This window comes from Nyctereutes procyonoides, unplaced genomic scaffold (assembly GCF_905146905.1).
Source record: "Nyctereutes procyonoides isolate TBG_1078 unplaced genomic scaffold, NYPRO_anot_genome, whole genome shotgun sequence".
Taxonomy (NCBI): domain Eukaryota; kingdom Metazoa; phylum Chordata; class Mammalia; order Carnivora; family Canidae; genus Nyctereutes; species Nyctereutes procyonoides.
This window is the reverse complement of record NW_026575091.1, coordinates 109,834-135,791: the sequence shown is the minus strand read 5'-3', so window position 1 is coordinate 135,791 and position 25,958 is coordinate 109,834. Positions and strand designations below refer to the sequence as shown.

Below are 25,958 nucleotides of genomic sequence, written 5' to 3'. Positions count from 1 at the left end.
GTGTACAGCTGTCTACTTCTCTATATGGACCAACTCTAATGCAGATAAATTAGGTAAAGGTGATAATGGTTTTATACTGTCGTGTGTGTGTGTGTGTGTGTGTATGTGTCTGTGTTTGTGTGATTTTCAGACCCCACATCCACATATGTCCTGGTGGGGGTTCCACTGCTTTCATAGGCTGTCAATGGCATTGAGGCTGTGAGCATGGTCCAAGATAGCGACCCCACCAGGGGCCTTTGTTCTGTTGCTTGGATTGTTGTTGCCTCTGTAGCCCCATATCCAGCAAGCACTTTATGCTGCTTCTAGCAAGCTTGTTCCTTGAGCTGGGTGGTCTGTGATGCACAGTGAGTACATCTGTGACTATTGCAAAGCTTAATTATATGAGAATCAGGATATTTGTAAATTTTTGGTATTTAAGAACAAGACTAAGTCAAATGTAGTTGACTCTGTATTTTCTGCATGTTAGTATATTCGTCTTCCTATGACAACTATGTTTGTGAGTTAGAGATGAATAGTTGTGAACAGAATCCTGTGTCCAGAGAGGCCTCCTGGGGGAAACTGATCCATGGAGAGGAATCCCAGGCCCCTACAGAAAACCTTCTCAGAACATTCATCTGCACCTGCTCCTGGACCTTCAAGACAGAAGTGGTGAGGAGTGTGCACCCCCTGGTGGTCCCGATCCCCTTCTACAGGGAGGTTTGTGTCTGGGCTCACACTGAGGTCCCCTCACTGTGTCCTTTGCACAGTAATACACGGCCGTGTCCTCGGCTCTCAGGCTGTTCATCTGCAGATACAGCGTGTTCTTGGCGTTGTCTCTGGAGATGGTGAATCGGCCCTTCACAGCGTCTGCATAGCTTGTGCTACTTCCATCCTTGTTAATGTGTGAGACCCACTGAAGCCCCTTCCCTGGAGCCTGGCGGGCCCAATACATGTAGTAACTACTGAAGGTGAATCCAGAGGCCACACAGGAGAGTCTCAGGGACCCCCCAGGCTTCACCAGGTCTCCTCCAGACTCCACCAGCTGCACCTCACCCTGGACACCTGCAGACACAAGACATCCTGGTCAGGAAACTGTCCCCCGTCCCCTGTTTCTCTCACCGCCACTCACAGACTCAAGGTCTCTTGTTCTCCATGAATTACCTTTTAAAGTAGCAACAAGGAAAACCCAGCTGAGCACAGACTCCATGGTGAGTTGTCTGTGTTCTGTTCTGATCCCTGAATGGGATCACCTGTGGATCCTGGGGCTAGGGCTCCTCTCCCAGCTGCAGGGTCTGGGCTGGGCTGGTTTAATCAGCGGAGGGAGGGCCCTATTTGCATGCCCTCTGACTATATCTTTAGATCTTGACTAAAATTCATTCTAACAATTTGATAGCAACGACTGCATTACCTGCGCAGATCATTGTGCAGATGGCGCTGTTGAAATATGAAGTTCTAATCTGTGAGCAATGCTAACTTTGCATTTCTGTTTCCCTTTTAAAAAGTCCTTCATCAAATAGGTCATTTTCAGTATGGTATTCTACCTTTATTAAATTTAATCCTAAATATTTATTTTTGATGCCAGTGTAAAGGGGATTTTTAAAAATTTTTATATAGATAATTTTTTTAGTGTGAAGAATCCTATCTTCCTTTTAATTGTTGATTTTATATTCTGAATATTCCCTGAAATCGTTATTTAACTATAAGCATTTTTGGAGTTTGTAGAGTTTTCCCCTGTAGCAGATCATGTCATATGGATATAAATATTTTTTCTGCCTCTAAAGTGATTGATTATTATTTTTTTATTGCCTTATTCTCTTGGATAGGTCTTCAATTTGATGGGGCAGAAATATTTCTTTTCTTCTGGTTTCTTTGGTCTAATAGCTCAGTAGACATAAGTCAGATATAGGGAGAAATGTATTTCATTTTGCACGTGCATGAGCTACATGAATATGACAGCCAGGCAATGACCACAGTAGGCAGCCCTTTTGCTTGTGACAATAAGTGATTGGGTTTGTGGAGATTTAAGGCCAGGATTTGGATTTGAGTCGGTGAATGAGTGAGGAACTGGCAAAGTTTCATCACAGCCTTCTGGGTACTACGTTACCTACTCTGGTGCTGAGGATGGTTCTCCCAACAATCCTCAGACATCACATTACTCCCTATACAAATGTATTTTAGAGGCACATTTGGTACATCGTTGTGTGACTGGCATAACATCAGACATGATCACAGCGCAGCACATTACGGAGCCCAGAAGTAAATGTGTGCATATACAGTCAGAAAACCTCCACAGGATATCTAAGAATACACATTGGGGAAAGGATAGTCTCTATAACAGATGGTGTTGGACAGCCTCATGCAAATAATGACACTTGGTCCTTATCTTACATCGTACAGATACATGAACACAGAAAAATCTCAAAATGGATTAATGACAAGCAGAAGACACGATGCTAAATCTTGCAAATGAAAACAAATGGGAAAACATCATGACTGTGCTTTTTGTGATTTATTTGATATAGCAGCAAAATCACAGGCAACAAAATCAAAACAGATAAGTGGGCTACATCAAAGTAGTAAGTAAGTAAGAACACATATTAGCAAAACAATAAGGAGGGCACATGATAGGATGGGCACTGAGAGTTGTATTTTGGCAATTTAAATTTAAATAAAAATATAAAAAATAGTAATAATAAAAAAATAAAACTATAACAGTGGAAGAAGTCAGCCTATGACATGGGACTCAGTGTGCTCAATCACATATTGAGGAGTTAGTATCCAAAAATACAGAAGGGAAACTTACTCATCAATAGAAAATACAACAAACACATAACAACAGTAAACCAATCCTCTGATTAAAAATTGGGCCAAGGGGACTTCTGGTGGTTCAGCGGTTTAGCATCTGTCTTAAGTTCAGGTCATGATCCCAATCTAGAGACAGAATCCAACATCAGGCTCCCTGTGAGGATACTGCTTCTCCCTCTGTCTATGTCTCTGGCACTCTCTCTCTCTGTCTTTCTCTCATGAATAAATGAAATAAAAATATTTTAAAAATATTGGGCCAGGGTTGGGGCCTGTGTGTGTCTCACTTAGTTAAGCACCCAATTCTTTTTTATATTCTTTGTATATATATTTTATTCCATAAAAGTTAAATTTGCCAACATATAACACCCAGTGCTCATCCTGTCAAGTGCCTCCCTCAGTGCCCATCACCCAGTCCCCCCCATTACCCCGCCCACCTTCCCTTCCACTACCCTTTGTTTACCAAAGTTAGGAGTCTCTTATGTTTTGTCACTCTCTCTGACATTTCCCACTCATTTTCTCCATTTCCCCTATAATACCTTTCACTATTTTTTATATTCCTCCTATGAGTGAAACCATAGGATGATTGTCCTTCTCCAAGTGACTTCACTCAGATTAATACCTTCCAGTTCGATCCACGTCGAAGCAAGTGGTGGGTATTTATCATTTCTAATGGCTGAGGAATATTCCATTGTATACATAAACCACATCTTCTTTATCCATTCATCTCTTGATGGACACAGAGGTTCCTTCCACAGTTTGACTATTGTGGACATGGCTGCTATAAACATCGGGGTGCAGGTGTCCTGGCGTTTCACTGCATCTGTATCTTTGGGGTAAATCCCCAGCAGTGCAATTGCTGGGTCGTAGGGCAGGTCTATTTTTCACACTTTGAGGAACCTCCACACAGTTTTCCAGAGTGGCTGCACCAGTTCACATTCCCACCAACAGCGCAGGAGGGTTCCCCTTTCTCCACATCCTCTCCAACATGTGTTGTTTCCTGTCTTGTTAATTATCACCATTCTCACTGGTGTGAGGTGGTATCTCATTGTGGTTTTGATTTGTATTTACCTGATGGCCAGTGATGCAGAGAATTTTGTCATGTGCTTGTTGGCCATCTCTATGTCTTCCTCTGTGAAGTTTCTGGTCATGTCTTTTGCCCATTTCATGATTGGATTGTTTGTTTCTTTGCTGTGGAGTTTAATAAGTTCTTCAAAGAACTTGGATACTAGCCCTTTATCTGATATGTCATTTGCAAATATCTTCTCCAATTCTGTAAATTGTCTTGTAGTTTTGTTGACTTTACCTGGCTGTGCAGAAGCGTTTTATCTTTATAGAGTCCCACTAGTTCATTTTTGCTTTTGTTTCCCTTGCCATCAGAGATGGATCTTGCAAGAAGTTGCTGTGGCCAAGTTCAAAAAGGGTGTTGCCTGTGGTCTCCTCTAGGATTTTGATGGATTCTTGTCTCACATTTAGGTCTTTCATCCATTTTGAGTTTATCTTTGTGTCTGGTGTAAGATAGTGATGTAGTTTCATTCTTCTGCATGTGGATGTCCAATTTTCCCAGCACCATTTGTTGAAGAGACTGTCCTTTTTCCAGTAGATAGTCTTTCTTGCTTTGTTGAATATTAGTTGACCATAGAGTTGAGGGCCCATTTCTGGGTTCTCTATTCTGTTCCATTGATCTATGTGTCTGTTTTTGTGCCAGTACCACACTGTCTTGATGATCACAGCTTTGTAATACAACCTGAAATCCGACACCTTAAACACTGCACGGTGCTCCCCTGCATGAGCGGGGATTCATTGCATATGAATAAAATCAACTCATAGCCACACTACAATGATGGAAATAATCATATTTTATTGAAGATATAATCCCTAACTTTCACAAATCCTGGTGGTTGGTTTGGCCACCATGCAGGTAACTGTCTTTGATGGTACTGATCTTGAAACATCATTTTTCTGCATGTGATTTTACATAGTGTTGAGGACAATCTCCATGGAGGGATTCTCCAAGACCTGACATGAAATGGGACCGTATCCAGTTCAGGTACAGGTTAGGATAGGGGTGAATATGCTGACAGCCAGCTGCCTAGCATCCCTATGTCGTATTGGGCTGATGAAGAGGGAAGAGCATCATGTGTGGTATCCTGTGTCTCAAACCTGACTGTGCAATCAACATATTCATGGACTATTCCTAAGGGAAAGTACACACCACATACGTATCTCTAGACATGTCCTTGTTTCTACATTCTATGAAAATGATGTGTCTATTGACCCCGTCTTATTGAACAATGTCATCCCTCTCTCTCCTAATCATAGTGACGCTAGCACAAGGTCCTCAGAATAGATTCCTGCTCTTTGAAGGATGACACCACCACCTCAGCAGGCAGGAGGAGTGCCCCCAGTCTATACCTCTATACCAAATCCTCTAGTAGAGAAGCCCCAGGGTGAGGGTTCCTGGATCAAGTTGAGGAGAGGATTTTGTGAGGGCTCCAGTCCTGAAAGTTGGAGTGTCCCCTTTGGGATTTAGGACATGAGATCTCAGATCTGAGTGCTCCCTGTTCCTCCCAGACAGTCTCAGTCTCCATGTGGCAGGGCCCTGAGTCCCACCCACATGTGATTCAAGACATTTATGAGGATGGAAACATCCCCAAATCCTCCCCTTGGTTGAAAAGCCAAGCACTGGGTTTAGAGCAGTGAATCTTACATCCCAACCTGAGCATGCTGTGCTCCTCATCCCTGCTGCTGACCATCATTTCCTCTGAGTGCTCATGTTGGAGGCTCCCTCAGGGAAGGCAAGTCTGTTTCCATCCTGTGATGTCTTTCTCCACAGTAGATCTGTCCCAGGTCACCCTGCCAGAGTCTGCATCTTGACTGGGGAAACCCAGGTAGACCCTTACACTAACCTGCTCATTCTCTGGGTTCTCACTGCGCATGTCAGTGTGGGTATCACATGGGTCCACCAGCTTCCCGGATAAGGCAATGGAGTCAATGCCAGCATCTGGTGGGAGAGTGCTAAGCACCACAACCTGTCTCTGAGGAGCATCAAGATGTATAGAAATTCCAAAACCTGGAAAGATAAAGGATTCTGTTTCACATGAGAAGCATATCTATTCAACGTGATGAACAACCAGCCTGATGATATACAGCAGAGCATCTGCCATGAAATCACAAGTTCATGTTTGAGCAGGAGAACAGAATTGCTACCATTTATGAAAACAACACCATGAAAATCAATTGCCAGAGTCTATATTCATATAAAATAAAAACACCGAGTTACTAAAGACCAAGTTGGGAAGACAGCAACACTGAGGAGACCTGGGGAAAAAAAGGCTTTTCAATATATTGTCAATGGAGAAATTATTCATAGGCAATCATTAATTGTGAAATCCAAATGTTATAGATAAAAATCAATATGCATAACACCAAACATTAAGAATACACTTTGTGAAAATCAACTACATTTTTTCTATCCACATATTTATCAAGGTAATGAAAACAAGATATGGACCAAGGGAAAACATGCACAAGTTTCATAACCAACAAAAATGTTCACCTGCATATCTAAAGAACCCTCAAGACTCAGAAAAAACAGCATTCATCTATAAAACAGGCAGAGCCTTGTGTGGACATGTTATACAGGAGTGTACAGATACATGAAGTAAGCACAGAGGACACATCCCACCAGGATCTGTGAGGGAAATTCACATCCACCACAATGAGATGCCCTATACACTCATCACAGGAGCTCAGGTATGAAAGAAGCACTGACCAGAACATCCTGGGGAGCATACAGGACACCTGGAGCCTCAACCCTGCAGGTAGGAATGAAAAATGAAACAGAAGCCCTGGAAAATAATTTTTCTGTTCCTCCTGAAATTAAAGATGGATAATCTACCACGTGACCCAGAAATGCCGCTCCTCATTGGTTGCTCCAGAATAACGAAAACCCATGTTCATGTAAATATTGCATGTGATGATTTATAGGGTCTTCATTTCTGTTAGAAGCCTAGAACGCCCCCAGAAGCCTTCGTGATTTATTTTTTTATTTTTTTAATAAATTAATTTTTATTGGTGTTCAATTTACCAACATACAGAATAACACCCAGTGCTCATCCCGTCAAGTGTCCCCCTTAGTGCCCGTCACCCATTCACCCCCACCCCCCGCCCTCCTCCCCCTCCACCACCCCTAGTTCATTTCCCAGAGTTAGGAGTCTTTATGTTCTGTCTCCCTTTCTGATATCTCCCACACATTTCTTCTCCCTTCCCTTATATTCCCCTTCACTATTATTCATATTCCCCAAATGAATGAGAACATACACTGTTTGTCCTTCTCCGATTGACTTACTTCACTCAGCATAATACCCTCCAGTTCCACCCATGTTGAAGCAAATGGTGGGTATTTGTCGTTTCTAATGGCTGAGGAATATTCCATTGTATACATAGACCACATCTTCTTTATCCATTCATCTTTCGATGGGCACCGAGGCTCCTTCCACAGTTTGGCTATTGTGGACATGGCTGCTGGAAACATCGGGGTGCAGGTGTCCCGGCGTTTCATTGCATCTGAATCTTTGGGGTAAATCCCTAACAGTGCAATTGCTGGGTCGTAGGGCATGTCTATTTTTAGTTCTTTGAGGAACCTCCACACAGTTTTCCAGAGTGGCTGCACCAGTTCACATTCCCACCAACAGTGCAGGAGGTTTCCCTTTTCTCCACATCCTCTCCAACATTTGTGGTTTCCTGCCTTGTTAATTTTCCCCATTCTCACTGGTGTGAGGTGGTATCTCATTGTGGTTTTGATTTGTATTTCCCTGACGGCAAGTGATGCGGAGCATTTTCTCATGTGCGTGTTGGCCATGTCGATGTCTTCCTCTGTGAGATTTCTCTTCATGTCTTTTGCCCATTTCATGATTGGATTGTTTGTTTCTTTGCTGTTGAGTTTAATAAGTTCTTTATACATTTTGGAAACTAGCCCTTTATCTGATATGTTATTTGCAAATATCTTCTCCCATTCTGTAGGTTGTCTTTGAGTTTTGTTGACTGTATCCTTTGCTGTGCAAAAGCTTCTTATTCGACAAAGGAGGAAAGACGATCCACTGGAAGAAAGACAGTCTCTTCAATAAATGGTGCTGGGAAAATTGGTCATCCACATGCAGAAGAATGAAACTAGACCACTCTCTTGCACCATACACAAAGATAAACTCAAAATGGATGAAAGATTTAAATGTGAGACAAGACTCCATCAAAATTCTAGAGGAGAACACAGGCAACACCCTTTTTGAACTTGGCCACAGTAACTTCTTGCAAGATACATCCACAAAAGCAAAAGAAACAAAAGCAAAAATGAACTATTGGGACTTCATCGTGATTTAAAGAATAATCCCAGTAGAAAACATCCATCAATGGGAGAGGATTCTGCGATAAGACATCACACTATTGATGCACACCCATGATCCCAGGGGAACCTCAAGGACATGATGTTCCATGAAGGTCAGCAGTCTCAGAGAGGACAGGCCATGCAGCCTGGGGCATTAGTACAGCCAGGCCAGGGTCACAGTGGTTTGGTTGGGCTTTTTTTCCCTCTCTCTTCCCCAAACCCAAATGATGAGCTCCTCTGCATCAGGCTGCATGCTGCCCTCCTGTACACAACATCCTCATGTATGGAGGCTTCACAGACTGACCCAAACCAGCTTGGGTCCTCTGATGGGGAGCTCCTGAGACCAGAGTCTGATGTGTATTCTGACAGCAGGTGTCCCCTCCAGCGTCTTAGTCTCAGGCTCTCTCCTTCAGGAGAGCAGGACTACATGAGGACACCTCCACTGAGTCCATCCGTCTCCTGCTACTGCCTCTCCCTACAACCTGAAGTAGAGACCTTCCTCTCATTCAGCTGGAAATGAGGTCAGGTATTTCGAACAGAGTTGATGTCAGAATTTTAATTAACTGTCCACACAGGATCCCACTATTGTTTGTTTTCTATAGAGAAATAGATATAGAAGAACTTTTCCTAATTTAAAAATATAATTTATATATTTATTTAGAGAGAAAGAGGAGAGGAGCAGGAGAGAGAAAAAGAAAATCTCAAGCAGTTTCCCCACGACCAGAGCCTGAGTTGGGACTCAAATCCAGGATCCTGAGATCACAACGTGAGACAAAACCAAGAATTAGATGCTTAACCACCTGAGTTGCAAGGGGGCCCCATCCTTGAGAAACTATTTAATGGAGGGTTTGGATTTGTTATTATTGTGTTTCGTCAGACTTTCTATTGAGGTTGAGTCCCTCATGTATTTTGGATACTAAGTCCGTCTCAGTATATAGTTGAACACACAGTATCCCATTTCATAGGCTGCCCTTGTTCTGCTAATATTTGTTCTGCACACTTTGGGCATGAGGTAGCCCCAATCATCTGTCTTTGTTTTTTTACTGTGATTTTAATGTGATATCAAATAAATCACAACCAAGCAAACATCATAATGTTTTCCCCTTAGTTTACATGTATAAGTTCTAAGGTTGAGACTTCTGCTTAACTCTTTAATCCATTTTTAGATTTTCTGTGTCCTTGTATCTGTGTGATGTTTGGTAAGGAACAAGAGTCATTATTTTCATGAGGATGTCCAACACCATTTGCTCTAGAGACTATCCTTTCCCCACTGTGTATTCGTAGATATTTTTGGAGGATTTCTGACTGTATATGCACACGTTTACTTCTGGACTCCATCATGTGCTGCACTGTCTACATGTCTGACATTAGGTAGTCACACACTGAAATGCTAAATGTGTGACTAAAATACATTTCTGTAGAGAGATGTGTGATGTCTGACTATTGTTTTTATTTCTTATAATTGTATGGTCACTATCATGTGATTTTATTTTTCATATGAATATGGAGTTTTTCTATAATGTAAGAAAACAATTGGTATTTTGATTAACTCAATCAACATTAAATTTCTTAGAACAAAAAATTCATCTATTCCATTGACAAATAAAAATAAGAAGATTTAAATAAGCATATAGAAAATAAAAATGAAATTTTGATAGCTCATAGGCTCTTAGGTATTCATTGGAACTAAGGGATAGAATATTGGTATACCTATTAATGCATCGGTTATATATTTTGTTAAGTTTCATGACTTACTTTTTTAACCAAATGCCTCCCTTATTAATAAATATTTATCATATTTCAAAGAGAAGAAATTACTGACACCAAAAAAAAAGGAGCTTGAATAAAATTCTAAGATTTTAAGACAATAAATATTGGATAACCACAGAAAATTACAAAATTACTAGTATTATCAATAAACAAAACTCATTCATGAAGAAATTTAAAAAATGAGCAAAACAGAACAAATATGAAGCCTGAAACTATTATCTAAAAATTCTCCCTGGGGCAGCCCAGGTGGCTCAGGGGTTTAGCACTGCCTTCAGCCCAGGGCCTGATCCTGGAGACCTGGGATCCAGTCCCATGTGGGACTCCCTGCAGTGAGCCTGCTTCTCCCTCTGCCTGTGTCTGTGCCTCTAATGAATAAATTAATAAAATCTCTAAAAAGTATTCTGCCTCAAAAAAGACAATGGAAATTATAAAAACAATAAAGAAAAGGTCAAAATCAGATGGCTATATCTATGAATATTCAAATATTTTAAGAATTAAGGCCCAAACTTTTAAATCTCTTCCAAAACAAAATGAGAATAGAACATGACCAAGTTGATTTAAGGAGGCCAGGAGGAGTCTGACAACAAACCCACACCACAGACCCCACAAGAAGGGTCTCATGGACAACATCTCAGATGCAGATAAATGCAAAAATCCTGGCATCCTGAATCCAACAGCCCATGGACAGATCGCACAGGATGACCTAGAGGGAATCATCCCTGGATGCAAGGATGCTTCAACACACAGAGATCATAAATGGGGCCCTGTATTAACAGAGTGAAGGAATGGGTGTACATGATTCTTTCCTATGATGCCTAAAACCGCTTGACAATGTCTAATATGCTGTTATCTTCAAAACATCTTAACAATTGAGGCAGGAGAGATTGCTTCCTATCTGATGGAAGTAGTCACATTCTATGAAAAACCCACAACCAACACTGCATTCAAAAGTGAAAACCTGAAGCCCTTCTATCAAGTCAGGACCCACACAGGAGGTCATTCCCACCCTGAGTATTCAACATGTTATACTGAAGGAGAATAAACTGTGCCACCCCATATGTCAGCTGGTTCCCTGGATTATTGTGAAAAAAATCACACAAGAATCATCCGGTGGACAGAGAGGCTGAACCTCCTATGTTACCCTGATGAAAGGAAATAAATCTCCCATGGGACAATGCCCTTCTCCCTACCGGGAGGGGTGAACCATCCTCAGCACCAGAACCGTCTGTAGGGCCCAGAAGGCTGTGCAAACATCCCTTATCAGTTCCTCACTAATTCACTGACCCAAACCCAATATCCTGGCCTTCTATCTCCACAGACCCAACGTATTGTGTGATAAGTACACAGGTTGCCTACTTTGGTCATTGTCTGCGTGTTGTGTTCTAGGGAGCTCATGCACATGCAACATGAAATACATCTCCACTGAGGCCTGTCATAAGTCTAGAGAGTAATTAGTCCAGAAAAATAACCGTATAGAAGAGAAGGAAAATATTACTGGGGCAACGACTGGATTTCCAATCCAGGAAATTTAAGAAACAAAGAATAACAGATACTTAATATATACAGAAAAACATATTTGTATCCATATGACATGATCTGTTGCAGGGTCAAACCACAGAAGGTCCAAAACCAAACCCTTAGTTAATAATCAATTTCAGGGAAGCTTTAGGATACAAAATAAACATACAAAATATATTTAGGTTTCCACACACTAACAACAATTTTTTTACATTTTAAAGGTTTTATTTAATTATTCATGAGAGATACACAGAGGCAGAGACACAGGCAGAGAGAGAAGCAGGCTCCATGCAGAGAGTCCAATGCAGGACTGGATCTCTGGACTCCAGGATCCCTCCAGGAGCAGAAGGCACACCTCAACCGCTGAGCCACCTAGGCATCCCTACAAATAAAGTATTTAAAAGCTAATTAATAGGGGAATCCCTGGGTGGCTCAGAGGTTTAGCAACTCCCTTGGTGAGTCCCAGGATGGAGTCCCACATCAGGCTCCCTGGATGGAGCCTGCTTCTCTCTCTGCCTGTGTCTCTGCCCCTCTCTCTCCTTCCTCTGTGTCTTTCATGAATAAATAAAATCTTAAAAAAATAAAAGGTAATTAATAAAACCTTATTACATTGACATCGCTGTTAAAAACATAATATATAGGATTAAATATTCTGAAGGAGGTAAAATACTGTAAACTTAAAGTACCTACGTTGATGAGAGATTTTTAAAAAGTCATAAAAGAAATGCAAAAGTAATTTTTTTCATAGATTTGAACACTTCATAATGTCACAAGACATTACACACAGTGGCCGACAAATGTAAAACAATCCTTGATAATAACTTGTAAAGAATCAAATTCAGGTGTGGAACTGATTATATATTCAAGGATGTGCAAATAGGGCCCTCCCTCCACTGATTAAACCAGCTCAGCCCCGACCCTGCAGCGGGGAGAGGAGCCCCAGCCCCAGATCCCCAGGTGACCCATTCAGTGATCAGGAGTGAACACAGACAAACCACCATGGAGTTGTTGCTCTGCTGGGCTTTTCTTCTCACAATTTAGAAAGTAATTCATGGAGAACAAGAGACATTGAATATATGAGTTGAGTTAAGTGAGAGAAACAGGGGATGTGGGACAGTTTCCTGACCAGGATGTCTTGTGTCTGCAGGTGCTCAGGGTGAGGTGCAGCTGGTGGAGTCTGGGGGAGACCTGGTGAAGCCTGGGGGGTCCCTGAGACTCTCCTGTGTGGCCTCTGGATTCACCTTCAGTGGCTACTGGATGTACTGGATCCACCAAGCTCCAGGGAAGGGGCTGCAGTGGGTCACATGGATTAGCAATGATGGAAGTAGCAAAAGCTATGCAGACGCTGTGAAGGGCTGATTCACCATCTCCAAAGACAACGCCAAAAACACGCTGTATCTGCAGGTGAACAGCCTGAGAGCCGAGGACACGGCCGTGTATTACTGTGCGAAGGACACAGTGAGGTGACCTCAGTGTGAGCCCAGACACAAACCTCCCTGTGGAAGGGGATCGGGACCACCAGGGGGTGCGCACTCCTCACGACTTCTGTCTTGAAGGCCCAGGAGCAGGTGCAGATGGAGGTTCTGGGCAGGCTTCCTGTTGAGGTCTGGGCTTCCCCTCCAAGGAGCAGTTTCCCCCAGGGAGCCTGTGAGGACCAGGAATTTGTGCTAAGCTATTCGGTTTCCGATTTGAAAAATTAGATTCTTTAGGAAAACAGCTACTTTATAAGCACAGAAGACAGATTTGCTTACACTTATTTACTATTTCCCTAAATATGAAAAATATACAAATATCTCCATGTACTTCAAGGATTAGAGGGATCAGGGGATCTCTGGGTGGCTCATATAGTGTTGGCCTTCAACCTAAGGCATGATCCTGGAGTCTCGAGTTCAAGTCCCACATCAAGCTCCCTGCATGGAGACTGCTTCTCCCTCTGCCTGGGTCTCTGCCTCTTCTCTTTCTTTCTATCTCATGAATAAACAAATAAAATATTTTTTAAAAGAGGGATCTACAATCCCTGTGGGAAAAAAATAATACCTGACATCCTGAAAAATAGGAATGATCACAGAGAAGTAGCAAATTTATGATATGATTATAGATAGAAGTAGACCAACGACTCACCCAGAATCTCAAATGGAATCTGTCCTCTTGCCAAAGTTTTCAGCTGGTTCTGAAGGTTATATGTGTGCTTGTGCAGGGACCAGAAGCATGTATTTCAGTTTTTTCAAAAATGTGACTGAAGAAAGAGAAATTAAGAAATCAACCCAATTAACAATTGGACTCAAAAGCATAAGATACCTAGGAATAAACCTAACCAAAGAGGTAAAGGATCTATGCCCTAAAAACTACAGAACACTTCTGAAAGAAATTGAGTAAGGCACAAAGAGATGGAAAAATATTCCATGCTCATGGATTGGAAAAATTAATATTGTCAAAAGTCAATGTCACCCAGGGAATTTACACGTTGAAAAAGAAAACCAGAGCTGGGGCATCACAATGCCAGATTTCAAGTTGTACGACAAAGCTGTGGTCATCAAGACAGTGTGGTCCAGGCACAAAAACAGGCACATACATCAATGGAAGAAAGTAGTGAACCAAGAAATGACCTCTCAATTCTATCAAATAATATTCGACAAAGCAAGAAATACTATAACAGTCTATGAGCAGTCTCTTCAATCAATGGTGCTGGGAAAATTGGACAGCCTCATGCAGAAGGATGAAACTAGGAGGGGGGAAGATAGATCCATGAAGGCAAGAGAAACAAAAGCAAAAATGAACTATTGGGACTTCATCAAGATAAGAAGCTTTTGGAGGTGGGGCAAGATGGCGGAAGAGTAGGGTCCCCAAGTCACCTGTCTCCACCAACTTACCTAGATGACTCAAATCATCATGAAAAACTATGACTTCAGCCTGAGATTTAAAGAGAGAACAGCTGGAATGCTACAGTGAGAAGAGTTTGCACTTCTTTTTTTTAATAATAAATTTATTTTTTATTGTTGTTCAATTTGCCAACATACAGAATAACACCCAGTGCTCATTCTGTCAAGTGCCCCCCTCAGTGCCCGTCACCCACTCACCCCCACCCCCCGCCCTCCTCCCCTTCCACCACCCCTAGTTCGTTTCCCAGAGTTAGGAGTCTCTCATGTTCTGTCTCCCTTTCTGATATTTCCTACCCATTTCTTCTCCCTTCCCCTTCCTTCCCTTTCACTATTATTTATATTCCCCAAATGAACGAGAATATATATAATGTTTGTCTTTCTCCAACTGACTTATTTCACTCAGCATAATACCCTCCAGTTCCATCCACGGTGAAGCAAATGGTGGGTATTTGTCATTTCTAATGACTGAGTAATATTCCATTGTATACATAAACCACATCTTCTTTATCCATTCATCTTTCGATGGACACCGAGGCTCCTTCAACAGTTTGGCTATTGTGGACATTGATGCTATAAACATCGGGGTGCAGGTGTCCCAGCATTTCATTGCATCTGTATCTTTGTAGTAAATCCCCAACTGTGCAATTGCTGGGTTGTAGGGCAGGTCTATTTTTAAGAGTTTGCACTTCTATCAAGGTAGGAAGACGGGGAAAAATAAATAAAAAAAAGCATCCACGAGGGAGGGGCCCCTCAGGGATCTGGGCTTATAGGGGGTGGCGAGAGCTCCCAGGACAGAAAGCCTGCGTCTGGAGAAGCAGGAGGTTCACCAATCTTCCCGGACGGAAAGGCGCTCACAGGGAGTTGGTGCAGGATCCCAGGAGGGGTGGGGATGCCCTCAGGCTCCCTGGGACACTAACAGAGCACCTGTGCCCCGGGGAGAGTGCACCACACACCATGGCTGAGCTCCCTAAAGGGCTGCAGCACATCCAGCGGGGCCCAGGAGCAGCTCGGAGGTGGCTCAGGCAGAGGCTCGGTGTGGAGGGGGCTGCGTGGCTGGGAGCGCGATTCCAGCAGCACAGGCCCACTAGGAGCCCAGGGTGCTGGGGGACACAGCATAGGTTCCAGCGCTCCCCCTGGGACACAGAGGCCGCGAGGACACAGGATAGCAAGGACACTCTTGCCGCTGGGCGGCCCCGAGCTATGCAGACCAGCAGCCTCCGCCCCCAGAGCATCCAGGCCCCTGTGGACTGGGAGCTGTGGAGGTTACTGTGGGAGCTGACTCCAGGGCTGGAGAGCTTGCCACCACCGCTGTTGTTGTTCCTCCTGGTGTCACCTTGTGCCTGATTCTGAGCAGGGGACTACAAGGATAAACAGCTCCCACTGAGCCGTGCACCTGGCAGGGGGCTGGGCAGCTCCCCCAAGTGCTCACACCTGAGAACACAGCAGACCCCTCCCCCAGAAGACCAGCTAGAAGGACAGGGGTAGTGCAAGTTATTGACCAAGCAGCACTAGAAAGTTCCAGGGGGAAGTGGAGGGATTTACAGTATATAGAATCAGAGGATACTCCCCCTTGTTTTGTTGTTTTCTGTTTGTTTCCCCCACCCCATTTCTTCTCTCTCTTTTTCTCCTTTTCCAGTACAACTTGTTTTTGGCCACTCTGCACTGAGCAAAATGACTAGAAGGAAAAAGTCACAACAAAAGAAAGAATCAGAAACAGTCCTCTCTCCCACAGAGTTACAAAATTTGGATTACAATCCAATGTCAGAAAGCCAATTCAGAAGCACAATTACAAAGCTACTGATGGCTCTAGAAAGAAGCATAAAGGATTCAAGAGACTTCATGACTGCAGAGTTTAGATCTAATCAGACAGAAATTTAAAATCAATTAAATGAGATGCAATCCAAACTGGAGTTTCTAATGACGAGGGTTAACGAGGTAGAAGTACGAGTGAGTGACATAAAAGACAAGTTGATGGCAAGGAAGGAAGGTGAGGAAAAAAGAGAAAAACAATTAAAATATCATGAGGATAGGTTAAGGGAAATAAATGCCAGCTTAGGAAGAAAACATCTATGTTTAATTGGGGTTCTGAGGGCGCTGAAAGATACAGAGGACCATAAAGTGTATTTGAACAATATACCAGAGAACTTCCCTAACTTGAGAAGGGAAACAGGCATTGTTTCCAGGAGATAGAGAGATCCCCCCGCCCCCGAAAATCAATAAAAACCGCTCAACACCTGACATTTAATACTGAAACTTGCAAATTCCAGAGATAAAGAAAAGATCCTTAAAGCAGCAAGAGACGAGATCCGTAACCTTTATGGGGAGAAGTATTACGTTAACGGCAGACCTCTCCACAGAGACCTGGCAGGCCAGAAAGGGCTGGCAGGATATATTCAGGGTCCTACATGAGAAGAATATTCAGCCAAGAATACTTTATGCAGCAAGGCTCTAATTCAGAATAGAAGGAGAGATAAAGAGCTTCCAAGTTAGGCAGAAACTGAAAGGATATGAGACCACCAAACCAGCTCTGCAAGAAATATTAAGCTGGATTCTGTAATAGAAAGAGGAATTCCAAGGGAACAATCCACAAAAACAAGGACTGAATAGGTATCAAGATGACACTAAACTCATATATTTCAATAGTAACTCTGAACATGAATGGGCTTAATGACCCCATCAAAAGGTGCAGGGTTTCAGACTGGATAAAAAAGCAAGACCCAACTATTTGCTTTCTACAAGAGACTCATTTTAGATGTAAGGACACCTACAGCCTGAAAATAAAAGGTTGGAGAACCATTAACCATTCAAATGGGCCTCAAAACAAAGCAGGGGTATCCATCCTTATATAAGATAAATTAAAGTTTATCCCAAAGACTGTAGTAAGAGATGAACAGGGACACTATATCATACTTAAAGGATCTATCCAACAAGAGGACCTAACAGTCATGAATATTTATGCCACAAATGTGGGAGCTGCAAGTATATCAATCAATTAATAACCAAAGTTAAGACATGCTTAGATAATAATACACTTATACTTTGTATCTTGAACACAGCTCCTTCTACAATCGACAGATCTTCTAAGCACATCTCCAAAGAAACAAGAGCTTTAAATAATACACTGTACCAGATGGATTTCACTGATATTTACAGAACATTACATCCTATTCATGAGAGACACACACACAGAGGGAGAGAGAGAGGCAGAGACATAGGCAGAGGGAGAAGCAGGCTCCATGCAGGGAGCCTGACGTAGGACTTGATCCTGGGTCTCCAGGATCAGAACCCGGGCTGAAGGTGGTGATAAACAGCTGATCCACCAGGGCTGCCCCTAACTTTACATCCAAAGGCAACTGAATGCACATTCTCAAGTGCACATGGAACTTTCTCCAGAATAGACCACATACTGCACCACAAATTATGTCTTAACCTATATCTAATAATTGGGATTGTCCCCTGCATATTTTCAGACTGTAATGCTTTGAATCTAGAACTAAACCACAAGATGAAATTTGGAAGAATTTCAAACACGTGGAGGTTTAGTACTATCCTGATAAAATATGAAAAGGTCAATCAGGAAATTAAAGAAGAATTAAAAAGATTCATGGAAACTAATGAGAATGAAGATACAAGTGTTCAAAATCTTTGGGAACAGCAAAAGCAGTCCTGAGGGGGAAATACATCTCAATACAAGTGTCCATTAAAATACAGGAAAGAACTCAAACACAAAAGCTAACTTCTCACCTAAAGGATCTGGAGAAAAAAAACAGCAAATAGATCCTACACCCAGAAGAAGAAGAGAATTAATAAAGATTTGAGCAGAACTCAATGAAATAGAGACCAGAAGAACTGTGGAACAGATCAACAAAACTAGGAGTTGGTTCTTTGAAAGAATTAATAAGATAGATAAACCATTAGCCAACCTTATTAAAAAGAAGAGAGAAAAGACTCAAAATAATAAATTCATGAATGAGAAAGGAGAGATCAATACCAAGGAAATACAAATGATTTTAAATACCTATTATGAACAGCTATATACCAATAATTAGGCAATCTAGAAGAAATGGACACATTTCTGGAAAACCACAGACTACCATACCTGGAACAGGAAGAAATAGAAAACCTTATCAGGCCAATAACCAGGGAGGAAATTGAAGCAGTCATCAAAAAAACCTCCCAAAATACAAAAGTCCAGGGCCAGAAGGCTTCTCAGAGGAATTCTATCAAAGGTTTAAAGAAGAAACCATACTTATTCTACTAAAGCTATTCAGAAAGATGCAAAGAGATGGAATACTTCCAATCTCCTACTATGAGACCAGCATCACCTTAGTTTCAAAACCAGACAAAGACCCCACCAAAAAGGAGAATTATAGACCAATATCCCTGATAAACACGGATGCAAAAATTCTCAAAGATACAAGCCAATAGGATCCAACAGTACATTAAGAAAATTATTCATAATGACCAAATGGGATTTATCCCCGGGATGCAAGACTGGTTCAACCCTTGTAAAGCAATCAATGGATTGATCATATCAGGAAGAGAAAAAACAAGAACCATTGATTTTATCAATACATGTAGAGTAAGCATTTGACAAAATAAAGCATCCGTTCATGATCTAAACTCTTCAGAGTGTAGGCATAGAGGGAACATTCATCAGAATCTTAAAAGGGGTCTACAAAAATCCCACAGCAAATATCATTCTCAATGGGGAAGCACTGGGAGCCTTTCCCCTAAGATTAGGAACAAGACAGGGATGTCCACTCTCACCACTGCTATTCAACATAGTAGTAGAAGTACTAGCCTCAGCAATCAGGCAACACAAAGAAATAAAAGGCATTCAAATTGGCAAAGAAGAAGTCAAACTCTCCCTCTTCACCGATGACATGATACGGTACCTAGAAAACCCAAAAGACTACACCCCAAATTGCTCATACAGCAATTTGGAAGTGTGTCATGATACAAAACCAATGCCCAGAAGTCAGTGGCATTTCTATACACTAACAATGAGACTGAAGAAAGAAATTAAGGAGTCAATCCCATTTACAATTGCACCCAAAAGCATCAGATACCTAGGAATAAGCCTAACCAAAGAGGTAAAGGATCTATACCCTAAAAACTATAGAACACTTCTGAAAGAAATTGAGGAGGACACAAAGACATGGAAAAATATTCCATGCTCATGGATTGGAAGAATAAATATTGTGAAACTGTCAGTCTTACCCAGGGTAATGTACACGTTTAATGCAATCCCTATCAAAATACCATGGACGTTCTTCAGAGAGTTGGAACAAATCATCTTAAGATTTGTGTGGAATCAGAAAAGACCCCGAATAGCCAGGGGAATTCTAAAAAAGAAAACCATATCTGGGGGCATCACAATGCCAGATTTCAGGTTGTACTACAAAGCTGTGGTCATCAAGACAGTGTGGTACTGGCACAAAAACAGACACATAGGTCAATGGAACAAATTAGAGAATCCAGAAGTGGACCCTCAACTTTATGGTCAACTAATATTCGACAAAGGAGGAAAGACGATCCACTGGAAAAAAGACAGTCTCTTCAATAAATGGTGCTGGGAAAATTGGACATCCACATGCAGAAGAATGAAACTAGACAATTCTCTTACACCATACACAAACATATACTCAAAATGGATGAAAGGTCTAAATGTGAGACAAGATTCCATCAAAATCCTAGAGGAGAACACAGGCAACACCCAACATCCATGAAGGCAAGAGATACAAAAGCAAAAATGAACTATTGGGACTTCATCAAGATAAGAAGCCTTTGCACAACAAAGGAAACAGTCAACAACACTAAAAGACAACCTACAGAATGGGAAAAGATATTTTCAAATGACTAGATAATGGACTAGAATCCAAGATCCATAAAGCACTTATTACCTGAACAGCAAAGAAACAAATAATCCAATCATGAAATGGGCAAAAGACATGAACAGAAATCTCTCACAGAGGAAGACAGACACAGGCAACAAGCACATGAGAAAATGCTCCGCATCACTGGCCATCAGGGAAATACAAATCAAAACCACAATCAGATACCACCTCACACCAGTGAGAAGGGGGAAAATTAACAAGGCAGGAAACAACAAATGTTGGAGAGGATGTGGAGAAAGGGGAACCCTCTTACACTGTTGGTGGGAATGTGAACTGGAACAGCCACTCTAGAAAATTATGTGGAGGTTCCTCAAAGAGTTAAAAATAGATCTGCCCTATGACCCAGCAATTGGACTGCTGGGGATTTACCCCAAAGATTCAGATGCAGTGAAATGCCGGGCACCTGCACCCCGATGTTTCTAGCAGCCATGTCCACAATAGCCAAACTGTGGAAGGCGCCTCAGTGTCCATCGAAAGATGATGGATAAAGAAGATGTGGTCTATGTATACAATGGAATATTACTCAGCCATTAGAAACGACAAATACCCACCATTTGCTTCAACGTGGATGGAACTGGAGGGTATTATGCTGAGTGAAGTAAGTCAATCGGAGAAGGACAAACAGTGTATGTTCTCATTCATTTGGGGAATATGAATAATAGTGAAGGGGAATATAAGGGAAAGGAGAAGAAATGTGTGGGAGATATCAGAAAGGGAGACAGAACATAAAGATTTCTAACTCTGGGAAATGAACTAGGGGTGGTGGAAGGGGAGGAGGGCGGGGGGTGGGGATCAATGGGTGACGGGCATGGAGGGGGACACTTGACGGGATGAGCACTGGGTGTTATTCTGTATGTTGGCCAATTGAACACCAATAAAAATTAATTTATTAACAAAAAAAGAATAAAGTTCCTTCAGTCTCTAATAAAACATCAAATTTAGGGGAGCTATGAGTTCCTGGAGGAGCATCACACTTTGCATGTCTCAGCGATTCATCAGGGGCTGCAGGTTGTAAGGAGATTGACTGTTAGCCTATATTTTTGCCTTTGTTCTCCTCAGCAGTAATGCCTTTACAATTAAATGGAATTATACTATGAAAAAAAAGAATAAAATTTCAAGTAAAATTAACAAAGGACTCAACAAACATTTCAGTAAAAATTTCAGACAGAATGGAAAGTTATTAGTGATACAAGGAATTGTACAAAAACCCTGATGTCCTGAATTAAGAACACATAGACAATGACCTGCTGGAGGAGGAGGCTTTACTGCCCACACGGAGGTGATAGGTGGCTTCCTTGGCCTCAGAGCTCCCAATTAGAGATTGTGTGACTGGAAGGCTATCTTGACTGAATGTCGGGTTTCAGTTCACCCCTCGACTGAAGCAGACTCATAAGTTTTAATAGGTTCAGAGCCCAGAAATGAGGGTTTACGATGACCCAGGAAGGGGGGACTCCCATCCTGGGTCCCCAGGGAACAGCAGAAAGAGCACAGGGTAGCAAGTAGCCAATTACACAAGAGGTGGAAGGGATTGAGGTCTGTAGCCTTTCATGGGCTCCACCCTGGTTGGAGATTGTAAAAAGCTGCCTGGGACAGCCAGAGAAGGAGTTACAGGCTAGTCCTTATCAAGGGTTATGGGGGGTGAGAGTGGGTGTGATTTCATGTCTGATGCCCATGCAGGAGCTCAGAAATACAAGTTGAATTTCCACTGCACCTACTCAGCTATGGTCACTGCTCAACTCCCTGAAATTCAGGGGAGAGGGAAGGGAGGGAAAAACAAACATGCATAGGGGTCCTGAAGGGTGGTAGAGGCAACATTGGCACTTCTACCATCCTTTATGATTGAGTTTATGGGATGCAATCATGAGGATCATGGCCCAGGTTCCCTGCATTCAGAAACATGCTGTCCAGGGTGGCAGTGGTTGCATTAGGTGGTATCAAATCCCAGGCACCCTCCCATACAGCCCACAGCTACCCCAGTGTCGGACACACAGTGTGGGTGCTGATAGACCTCCATTGCCATGAACCCACTTTTGGACTGGAGCAGGAGAGATTACCCGGAGGGTGAGAAAAACCTCAGTGCCCAAGGGCACAGTTTTGAAGGAACATAATGAATTTGCCTAAAAGAACCAGTAGCAACCTCCCTGAATTCTGCAACTGGGGACCTCAGCTCAAGGCCAGACTACTGATTCAGGTCTTCCTGACAGAGTCTCAGGCTCAGGTTGGGCGCTTACAGGCTTATAAACATGTGGAGAGGCCACCAACATGTACTTTTCAAGATTTATTTCAGGACGGCTTGTTGGAGACCAGTCGCAGACGTGGAACCCCATGATATGCATGGGACCCTGTGTCTCCTGCAGAGCCCTGGGAATGTGGATTTCGTTCTGGCCACCAACTTGCCATAGATTCACTCATGTTCCTGTGGATTGCCAATTGTTGTTCAGGGGTCTGGAGGCTGACTTATGGATTGGCTTGTTGCTTCACTTTCTCAAGTTGTATTTCAGATTGGCTTCATCAACTATTTCCTCTTTTACTGTGACTGTCTTGATGGTTCTAACATTGGTGGCAACGCCAAAGAGGAATGCAGTTATCAAGGCATAGATGCGAGCAAAGACCACTCTCAGATATATCACTGACTCATGACTTTGCCTGACTGCCCGCATTCTTCTTGGAGGGGGTCCACTGTCTGTGCTCCCACCAGCACCTCGATCAATGCACCGAGGAGGATCCCAGCCTATGTGGCAATGACAATTCCTCCTGTTGTTGCATATCCCCCTGCGATTGCATTTCTCAGGGATACAGTCATAATTTAGCTGAGCTATACTGCCATTGCAGTAGGTATTTTGACAGAACTTTCCAGGAGCACACAGAGTACCAGGTCTCACATGACCAACATCATTTGTTCCTGTGCCACGATGGGAATCCAATCCAAAACACCAGACCCCTGATATCTTAGACTGATGGAATCCCACATGTTCTTGCAACCGTGGGAGATGAGTGACATTGCTACACTGCAGTCTTCCACACTGAATATTTTCGACCTCACAAGAGGTACTGGTTTTTTTCCCAGCTGGCCTTCGGCAGTGTCCATATCTATCACCTCTTCTATTTATGGTATAGCAGACATCTGCACCGTTCACAGCATTTTTACCAAAGATTTCTTTGCAGTGCACAGAGCGGTCAGTACAGTTTCCATGATAGCAGTAGCCCACTTCAGTGCATGGGGTTCCATCTTGCATATAGAAATCATCAGGGCATGTCGAGGACTCTCCTCGGCAGTACTCAGGAAGATCACAGATATTTTGGATTGGTCTGCAGAGTGTCCCAGCAGGGGAATAGGTGCAGTTTGTGCAGCATGTGCCTGTATTACATATGCTTCCAGTAGTGAAGGTACAATCACTCTGACAGCAGGGATTGTTGTAACACTGTTTGAAGGAGCCACAGTCACACTGTTCAAGTGGATCCACTATGTAGTTTCCACAGCGATCATGAGTCAGGCTTTTATTTAAGTACACAACGTTGGTGCTGTACATGCACTCAGCTTTAATAGTACCCAGAACGCTTAGGACATGTTTAAAAGAACAGTTACTGAAAGCATCAGTCAGACCCATGTATCTGTTCATAATGCATGTAGTCCTTCTCTGACAGACACAATACCTGTTGTCATAATACAACCCCAAACTTCTACCCACCTTCTGTGCTGCTATGATAGACAATATTAAATAATGTTTGTCTAGATACGCAAGCACGAGGAGGTTTTGCGTTTTGCATAAACCATAAATTATAGGTTCTGTATTATTATCCAGTGGCCCTTCTTTAGTTACAATTAAGGTTGAATGTGGAAGAAAAATTGGATAAAGTTTAGAACGGTAATATCTAGCTAATGGACTTTGAATTGGATGAAAACTGTTCATGGTAGCTGGCTCTCCCTGAGTGTAAATAATCATGGATCCAATATAGTAATTCACATCAAGTGCTTGATAGAATGTGTCAATTAAACTAAAAATCCTTATCAGGAATTGGGCACATTTAGACACGTTGTTGAACACTCTATACATTGAGTTGGAACTTAAGGAAAGTGCTTTCACCTGTCCGTGATGAGATGCATACATCTTACTTGAGAACCGGGGAATGGCACTGGTATTTGCTTGAGAGAACAAGGGGTCCCTGTCCTCCTTCAGTCCCAGTTTATAGGTAGGGCCTGTTGCATTGGTGTCTGCCACTATCTGAGAAACAATGTGTTCAAATCTTTGGGAACTGCTGAGGGGTTTGATCTCATAGGCAAGGTCATCCAATTTCATAATACCTTCCAGTCCCCCATAGCACGTGTCCAGGGTGACCATGGAAAGAGGAACCTCCTCCAGGTAGCCGAGGTAGTAACAGTCAGGAGGGACGAAGGGGTAGTCCATCTGCAAGGCACCTTGGTCATCCTGAGTCATCACCAGCAGATGCCTGGACCAGAAGAGTTTCTTGCGCCGCATGTGGATAACGTGCCTCTTGCCCCCAAAACGCAGGCTGTAGGACAGCCAGCCTGGCATCTGGATGCCTTTGCCATGGTGCAACTCCTTCCTGGGAATGACCATCTCAGAGGAGACGTAGCGCCATGAGGGACGGCCTTGAGAACCCTGGGCGGGAGCCAGCCCTGCCCAGAGCACAAGCAGCAAGAGGAGCCCTCTCATGGTACCCCGGCCCTGTGCCAGCCTCACCCCCTGCTCAGGGACATCTGGCAGTGAGGTAGATAAAAGGAGGACCCTCAGCACAGCCAGGTCTAGAGGATCTGACAGAACAGAGGACTGCCTCAGGCTGCCAGGTCCCTACACCTGGCAACCAGCTATGGGGAGTAGGTCACAGACACTGGGTGTGGCAGAGGGTGGGTCTGCACATCAGTTCAGCTGGGGTGGATGTGCGAGAGGTGGGGAGGGGGATGAACCCAGAGGAAGCCCCTTTCCCACACGTTCAGTCTTTCCTCCAGAGATCCTTGAATATGTACCATAAGGTTATACAGCAATTACTTTCTCTACCAGTTCCATCTACCATGGCTACCCGGGGTCACGTTCTGTGCAAGGCCACTATCCCTCCCTGTGGAGACCACTGCTAGCTCCTTCGTTGGCTTGTTGAGGGAGATGTGACAAATTTTACCATGTGGCTTTGAACGGCACGGCTTTGTAACTATTTGTCTTATTCTGCTTTGCCACCAATCTGCCAGTCATTTGATCCTTTGGTATTTTCTTGGAAGCCTCCTTTGAGCTCACTGAATAAAACATTACCCAGTGTTCTGGGCGAGGACAGGTGAGGTCCCAGGTTGTATTTTATTGTTTATCATGCCAGGTTGCGAGAACAGAATATACTTTTGACCACATGGGTGACCCTGGGGTTGTTTGCTGTCCTCCTCTACTGTGGTTCTTTCCTGGCCTTGAGCAGCATGGGTGGCTGCCCTGAGCAGAAGACCCAGGGATGGGGGTGTACTGAGGCAAGGATGGTAGCCAGCACCTGAAAGCCTGCGTGTGGGAAAGAAATGTTTCCAAGCTCCGCACTCCCTTGTATGATTAGCTTCCAAAAACCCTTTAATATCCTCTGCGTTAGGAAAAACCTCACAAGTGTGCTCCTCCAGCCCATGTGAGTGGCCTCCTGAACCAAGCTCCCTTACTTTCCAGTCAAAACTCATCTCTTGAATATCGGCCTTGTCAACAATGGGCACCTGAAGTTGGGTTTTGGGAACAATGAAGCAGA

The 25,958-nt window shown here is 43.1% G+C and overlaps 1 protein-coding gene and 1 gene segment (V, D, J or C); both read right to left on the bottom strand.

The window, feature by feature from the left end:
- Positions 1-733: 733 nt before the first annotated feature.
- LOC129514728 (immunoglobulin heavy variable 3-74-like) lies at positions 734-1,260 on the bottom strand (the record flags this gene model as incomplete). The annotated part of the segment is given in 2 exon segments: positions 734-1,041; positions 1,141-1,260. Coding segments are annotated over 2 exon segments (354 nt in total), but the record flags the coding sequence as incomplete, so codon positions are not given.
- A 3,495-nt stretch (positions 1,261-4,755) lies between these two features.
- Positions 4,756-24,907, bottom strand: LOC129514708 (disintegrin and metalloproteinase domain-containing protein 21-like). Its single transcript, XM_055333444.1, has 5 exons — positions 22,763-24,907; positions 15,068-15,089; positions 12,694-12,819; positions 5,691-5,854; positions 4,756-4,800 (listed from the first exon to the last, which is right to left on the bottom strand). Exons 1-5 carry the CDS (start codon positions 24,905-24,907, stop codon positions 4,756-4,758), a joined length of 2,502 nt encoding a protein of 833 aa, XP_055189419.1.
- Between the last annotated feature and the right edge of the window lie 1,051 nt (positions 24,908-25,958).

Coding starts and splice junctions, on each gene's coding strand:
- LOC129514708 (XM_055333444.1), bottom strand. CDS start 24,907: ATGAGAGGGCTCCTCTTGCTGCTTGTGCTCTGGGCAGGGCTGGCTCCC. Junction 5,855..12,693: donor ACATCCAGTAGCCACTGAAG/GTGAATCCAGAG, acceptor TTATCTTTCCAG/GTTTTGGAATTTCTATACAT. Junction 4,801..5,690: donor AGAACCCAGAGAATGAGCAG/GTTAGTGTAAGG, acceptor ATTTCATGTCAG/GTCTTGGAGAATCCCTCCAT.